The sequence below is a fragment of the Quercus suber genome, unplaced genomic scaffold (assembly GCF_002906115.3).
Source record: "Quercus suber isolate HL8 unplaced genomic scaffold, Cork oak 2.0 scaffold_416, whole genome shotgun sequence".
In the NCBI taxonomy this organism is placed as follows: domain Eukaryota; kingdom Viridiplantae; phylum Streptophyta; class Magnoliopsida; order Fagales; family Fagaceae; genus Quercus; species Quercus suber.
Genome location: NW_027069867.1, coordinates 178,238 through 185,470, shown reverse-complemented (window position 1 = coordinate 185,470; position 7,233 = coordinate 178,238). Strand labels below are relative to the sequence as shown.

Genomic DNA, 7,233 nt, shown 5'->3' with positions numbered 1-7,233 from the left:
GATTAGCATTGATTTGGAGAGCAGGAGTGCAGATGGAGCTTATCAATTTCACCATGAACCATATTCTTGTCAAAGTTACGGCAAAAGATGGGTTCAATTGGTTTCTCACCGGTTTTTACGGTTAGCCTGAAGCGAGCCAATGTGGTAAGTCTTGGGCTCTGCTTAATCATTTGAAATCATTTGTTGATGGACCATGGGTTTGTATAGGTGATTTTAATGCCATACTGAACTTTTTAGAGAAATTAAGCAATACACCGCCGTAATAGAGGCTTATGGATGATTTTCGAGAGGCACTGGACTTGGCAAAATTGATTGATTTAGGCTTTGAAGGGTACCCGTTTACTTGGAACAATAGAAGGCCGGGATATGTGAACACTAAACAGAGGTTGGACAAGGCGGTGGGGAATGAGGCTTGGAAAGCAAAATTCCCTCTTTCTAAGGTAACTCATTTATCCTATTATGCCTCTGATCATCTTCCAATTGTGCTCTATGTGAAGTGTGACAAAAAATGGCAAGGATGGGGAAGTTGTGGCTTTAAGTTTGAGGAGGTGTGGCTTCTATGGAATGATTGTAAGGCTGTGGTTGAGGAAGCTTGGGGTAGAGGAGGTATTCGGTCAAATGCCTTAGAGACAGCAAGACAAAAAATTGAAACCTATGGGGCGGATTTGTTGGCTTGGGGTTCATCTAAAACCCATCCGGCAAATGAGGAAATCAAACAACTTCAGAAAAGAATAGAAGTTTTGAACTGTAGTGACTATAATGAGGAATGTAAGGCAGAGCTCTTGGTCCTGAGTAGGAAGTTGGATGATTTACTGCGCAAATAAGAAATTTTTTAGGCACAGAGATCTCGGATCCCTTGGCTGAAGCATGGCGACAAAAACACGAAGTTTTTCCACCAAAAGGCCTCACAAAGAAGAAGGAAGAATTACATACAGAGAATAAGGGATTCAGACAATAATTGGGCTGAGACAATGGAGGATATTGCAGGAGTAGCTCTTTACTACTTTCAGAAAATTTTTACAGCAGGGGACTATGACCGGATGGATGACTGCCTTAATGCAGTGCCCCACTAAATTACTGCTGAGAGGCATCAAATCTTGACCAGTGAGTTTAGTGCAGACAAAGTCAAAACGACACTATTTTAGATGGCACCAACAAAGGCCCCAGGTCCGGATGGTATGAATGGTCTCTTTTTCCAAAAATATTGGCATATTGTTGGTAATAATGTAATAGATGCTGTGTTAGGTTTTCTTGAGTCTGGTCACATGGTTCCTAGAATTAATGCTACTAATATTGTACTCATACCGAAAGTTAAATGCCTTGAAAAAATGTCTGATTTTCGCCCAATTAGCCTCTGTAATGTGATATATAAAATAATCTCTAAAGTTTTAGCAAATAGACTAAAACTAATTCTACCACAAATCATTTCACCTACACAAAGTGCCTCTGTACCTGGAAGACTCATCACAGATAATGTTTTATTGGTGTATGAGACTATTCATACTATGCATAGTAGAAAAAAGGGAAAGACAGGCTCTCTTGCTTTGAAATTGGATGTTAGCAAAGCCTATGATCGGGTTGAATGGGATTTCCTTCGTGGCATTATGACTAAATTGGGCTTTCCTGGACATTGGATCAGGTTGGTGATGGCTTGTGTTTCTTCACCATCCTTTTCTATTCTTATTAATGGCAAACCCTTTGGAAATATTACCCCCTCTAGAGGGCTTCGTCAAGAAGACCCTCTATCACCTTATTTGTTTCTCTTATGTGCAGAAGGATTCACATCCTTATTAGCAAAAGCTAAGTTGGAGGGGAGGATTCATGGCGTTGCTATTTATAGGAGGGCGCCGATGATATCTCATTTGCTTTTTGCTGATGACTCATTGTTATTTTGCAAAGCCTCTCAAAAGGAAGTCTAGGTGATAAATGAGCTCCTTCAAACCTATGCTGATGCTTCGACGCAGATGATTAATATGGAGAAGTCCTTAGTATTTTTCAGCAATAACACTCCGGTGGGCATGAGGGAATGGATAAAGGCGAAGTTGGCTGTAAAGGAAGTGGCCAAGTTTGAAAATTACCTGGGGCTGCCAACATTGGTTGGAAGGGCAAAGTACCAAACTTTTGCCTACCTTAAAGACAGAGTGTGGAAAAAGTTGCAGGGTTGGAAAGGAAAGCTACTGTCCAAGGTCGGGAAAGAGGTGTTGATTAAAGCCGTGGCACAATCTATCCCAACATACACAATGGGTGTATTCCAACTACCAACAAAACTTTGTGATGATCTCAACGCAATGTGTGCAAATTTCTGGTGGGGTCAAGTGGATAGGGAGAGAAAAATCCATTGGCGAAGGTGGAGTATTTTAACTCAAGCTAAGAAAGCTGGAGGAATGGGTTTCCGAGACTTAAAGGCTTTTAATCTTGCCATGCTAGCCAAACAGGGATGGAGATTATTGCAAAACCAAGAATCCTTAGTGTTCAAGTGCCTTAAAGCTCGTTATTTTCCATGTTGCTCCTTCTTGGAAGCAGTTGATTCACCGACTAGCTCTTATATTTGGAAGAGTATTATGGCAGCCAAACTTGTTTTAAAAAAGGGATGTTGTTGGAAGGTAGGAGATGGATCATCCATGCGGGTCATGTCTGATAGTTAGATCCCTAATCACCCCACAAATAAAATTCTTATCCACTCGGTGGAGGAAGAATGGGAATGGAGAGTGTCTGATCTTATGGAACCCGAGTTAAGGTGTTGGAATAGAGAGCTAATCATGTCAAAGTTTCACAAGGAAGATGCAGAGGCTATTTTAAGGATACCACTAAGTAGAAGGCAGGTTGTGGACTCGGTGATGTGGCTGCACATAGCAAAGGGAGTGTATTTTGTGAAATCCGGTTACTATGTGGCAACACAGGTGCTTAGGGGGGCGGATTGGACAGAAATCTCAAGAGGGCTGAGTGGTACTAAAGTCTGGGCAACGTTATGGAAGCTCAAGGTCCCAAATAAAATCAAAGTTTTTGATTGGAGGGTATGCCAAAACATACTTCCTACCCGAGAAAATTTAGTCCATAGACAAATTTTGGAGGATGGTACATGTGAACTCTGCAAAAGTGCTTCAGAAACAGTGATTCACCCTTATGGGAGTGTGGGGTGGCGAGGAATGTGTGGGCAAGCAGCCTTGTGAAGTTACAAAAATGTGGTGGAGGTCAATGGGATTCAATGCAATTATTTGAGGAGATGCAAGACCGGCTGTTAAGGGAAGAATTGGAGCTATTCTTAGTCCAAGCCTGGCTCATATGGACCCAACGAAATAGGATTTTACATGGAGGCAAGCTTCAGTCACCAACCCAACTGAACAAAAGAGCTTTTGATCTCCTGGCAGAGTTTCGACAAGCACAAGGACAGCTAACCATAGTCAGCAGAACCAGCACAGAGAGTAGATGGTGTCCACCACCAATTTCAAGGTTCAAACTTAACTTTGATGCATCCATTTTCCCTGACCTTAAGTGCTCTGGTTTAGGAGATATCATTCACAATGAAAAGGGTGAAGTGATGGGTGCCATGTCCGCCAATGGGCCGCAGGTACAAGACAGCACAAAAGCTGAAGTCCTTGCATGTTGGAGAGCTCTTGAATTTGCCATTGATATTGGTTTTTCAAAGTTAGTGATTGAAGGAGACAATGCACAAGTGCTTAATTCACTAAGGTCCACTGATACAAATATGTTTCGGCTTGGTCATATTGTTGCTGATATTCAATGTTTGATGGCTGGTTTACAGTGGGTAGAAGTAAAACTGGTGAAAAGGGATGCCAATGGTGTAGCTCACTCTTTAGCACGGTTTGCAAAAACTTTAGTTGAAGATGTATTTTGGTTAGAGGACTATCCGCCACCTACCTTGGAGGCTCTGTATGTTGATTCTCTTCAGTTTCAATGAATGAAAGTTTTGTTGCGTTTTCAAAAAAAAAAGTCATTGCCTTATTATTTTTTTTATAACAAAGTCATTGCCTTATTCTTGAATCTTCCTACGGCCATTATGTCAATGAGAATTTTTTTTTTTTTTTATATGATAAGCTATACACATATGCTCAGTTTATTATTTGATGTGTTATCAAAAAAAGAAAAAGTTTGGCATTTGATGTAGGAAAGTGCAGTTTTCGTTAACAAAAATTCCAGAATCACATACAATATTACAATTATTGTTACAGTTGTCCATGTGACCGACTATGAGTAGTGGAGAAAAAGTGATAGGTCCATATGAAAGTGACTTGAAACTAATCACAATCATAATAAACTTAGAAATAGAAATATATATATATATATATATGCATTCTTTTAATAAAAATATTTAATACATTTTTATCTGTGTTTTCTACAAAATCTTTGATATTAAAAATATGGGATAATTACAGTAAACCCACTTGAGGTTTAGCCCGTTTGCACTTTGCCTACCCGTGGTTCAAAACTTATCACTTTGCCCACCCGAACTTCAATCTGTTACTCCCCCGTTACCCACCCCACCCTCAAACGTTAGAAAAACATATTTTTAAGGAAAAACAAACATAACAAAGATCAAAAAGTTAGGGCTTTTATTTCTTAAGAACTTCTATGAGAACAAATTTTCTCAATGCAAAATGAATTTTTAACCAAGCCCATGTTAAACAAAAGATATATCGAAGCAAATAACAACAACAACAGCGAAGACAAGGACAACATTGTCAAAACTGGCCTTCCCTGGTTTCTTCCCAAATTTCTTTGAAGATTTTTATGGGTATTTTTTGCTTTCGGGTCCTGAGGTTATTCTTTTCTGAGATTTGCTCGTAGAAGTTCTTAAGAAATGGATCCCGTGAAATAAAAATGGATCCCGTTATGATTTCTTAAGAACTTCTATGATTTTTGTTTGTCCTCAATCCATAAAAATGGATCCCGTGAACGCTTGGGGAAACACACCTCTGAAAGCAGTGGACCCAGATATCCACGATCTAATCGAGAAGGAGAAGCGTTGTCAATGCCGTGGCATCGAGCTTATCGCTTCCGAGAACTTCACCTCCTTTGCTGTGATTGAAGCCTTAGGCAGTGCCCTGACCAACAAATACTCAGAAGGCATGCCCGGTAACCGATACTACGGAGGTAACGAATTCATCGACGAGATTGAGAATCTCTGCCGATCTCGAGCCCTCCAAACATACCGTCTCGACCTAACCCAATGAGGTGTCAATGTACAGCCATATTCAGGTTCACCAGCTAATTTCGCTGCCTACACCATTGTGCTTCAACCACATGATCGTATCATGGGTTTGGATCTTCCATCTGGGGGTCATTTGACACATGGGTATTACACCTCTGGTGGGAAGAAGGTCTCTGCTACCTCCATTTACTTCGAGAGTTTGCCTTATAAGGTGAATTCCACAACTGGGTATATCGATTATGATAAGTTAGAGGAAAAGGCCTTGGATTTCAGGCCAAGGTTGATCATTTGTGGTGGGATTTCAGGCCAAGTTAGAAAAATGGATCCCCAAGCGTTCTTAAGAAATTGTATTTTTTGTTCTCATAGTTCTTAAGAAATAAAAACCCTAACCTTTTGATCTTTGTTATGCTTGTTTTTCCTTAAAAATATGTTTTTCTAACGTCTGAGGGTGAGGTGGGTAACGGGAGGGTAACGGATTGAAGTTCGGGTGGGCAAAGTGATAAGTTTTGAACCACGGGTAGGCAAAGTGAAAATGGGCTAAACCTCAGGTGGGTTTACTATAATTATCCCTAAAAATATAGTTATTTGGGGTTATACCTCGGTACCAATCTACATCCAAACAAAACTAAGATTTTCTTTGATGTATATTTATGTGTGTGGGGCCCGTGGGCCTGACAACCTCGGCCCATCGGGTAGCAGGCCCAAGGCCCATGCCGAGGAACACTGACTATTCAAGGCTAAATTGGGGACTTTCCCCAATCCACGCCGAGAACCTCCTCATTCTCGGCCTGACAAGGGTGATTTTCGGGAAAGACCAAGCCCAAAGTAAGCTGTCACCCTCGCATTTAATGCATTCACCTAACCCCCCTGGCCGCATTAATGGGGATATAACCCCTTAGCAGGGCAATGTTGATCAGAGTGAACCACTCGAGTACTGATAAGGCCTCTGATGGGACGGATGGCCAGAAGAGAGGCAAATGAATGATCAACAGATGGAATAAGGAGATAGGAAGATGAAGACTATATAAGGAAAGCAAGTAAAGTAAAAAAGGGGGGGGAAAAAAAGAGAAGCAAAAGGCCTCCTCGGCCCATGGCCGAGGAGAATCCTCCCAGTTGTAAAGAAACTCTAAGTATCTTTTTATAAATGAGAGTTCATGCTTGATGAACGACGGCCAGCGCCTAAACCTTTAACCCACTCTCTATAAATTTATTGTTTGGGCTTGTTGGGCTGAAAACCCATTCATACTCAGGGTCAATCCAAACTGAGTCCCTACAATTGGCGCCGTCTGTGGGGAGGATTAGGGTGCTGGCCGGCGCACCAGGCGAGTGTTCTAAGTAGTCGTTTTACAGTAGGTTGAAAAAAAAATAGAAGATTTGACAGCGAAGAGAGAAATCTTGATATTATTATTATTTCATAAACAGAAACATTACAAATTACAATCAGAGGCTCAGGCAGGTGTGTTTCACACACAAATTTACAAGCTAATCCTACCAGTTATTTCTACAATCAGAGGCCCAGGTGGAGCCGCCCTAAAAAAGCTAGCCGGTAGGAAGTGTCAAGCCGTCCCTTTATTGGTATAAAGAGAATGGGAGAGCTTGACACAAAAGGCAGAGAAGGGGGAGGGCCATCATGTTTCCAGGCCACCAACAACTCCCTTCTCGGCCAGGCGGAGCTGGAACAAAGAGAGGAGCAGATGCAGGGGCTCTGGGACACCTTCCCCTATGATGTTCCCTTGATTCTCTCCAATCCTCACGAGTGTTGGCCATTGGAGACGGCAACACTCGAGCACCGCCCATGAGGTGAATTCGCACGTCTTCTTCGTCGGGGGTGCGCTCCGAGGAAAGACGTTAGGCACTCTAACAACATCCCTCCGGGCCACCTTGTAGGGCGCCATCGGGGTTACGCCTAGATTCTGCCGCACCAAAAGCCCAGTGGGGGCTGCGGCCATACCGGCTTTTGCCAGTTTCAGTCACAATTCCGGCGGGGTTGTTAAAAGGGCTTGGGAAGTTGGAAGAAGGTGTTCTGTTTTTCTGTTTGTGTTGAAGGTCCATGGTTGTGGAGA

At 42.1% G+C, this 7,233-nt stretch overlaps 3 protein-coding genes across 3 annotated transcripts in view; all 3 read left to right on the top strand.

The window, feature by feature from the left end:
* Positions 1 to 272: 272 nt before the first annotated feature.
* LOC112017262 (uncharacterized) lies at positions 273 to 824 on the top strand. The gene has a single exon (XM_024049729.1). The coding sequence runs from the start codon at positions 273 to 275 to the stop codon at positions 822 to 824; it is 552 nt and encodes a 183-aa protein (XP_023905497.1).
* Positions 825 to 1,973: 1,149 nt separating this feature from the next.
* On the top strand, positions 1,974 to 2,645 carry LOC112017261 (uncharacterized mitochondrial protein AtMg00310-like). Its single transcript, XM_024049728.2, has one exon. The coding sequence runs from the start codon at positions 1,974 to 1,976 to the stop codon at positions 2,643 to 2,645; it is 672 nt and encodes a 223-aa protein (XP_023905496.2).
* A 2,242-nt stretch (positions 2,646 to 4,887) lies between these two features.
* LOC112012306 (serine hydroxymethyltransferase 4) overlaps positions 4,888 to 7,233 on the top strand; it is a 4,076-nt gene continuing 1,730 nt past the window's right edge. The window contains 1 exon segment of the mRNA XM_065761499.1: positions 4,888 to 5,535. Within this exon segment, the coding sequence (XP_065617571.1) occupies positions 4,902 to 5,535 (634 nt within the window). The 5' untranslated portion in view covers positions 4,888 to 4,901.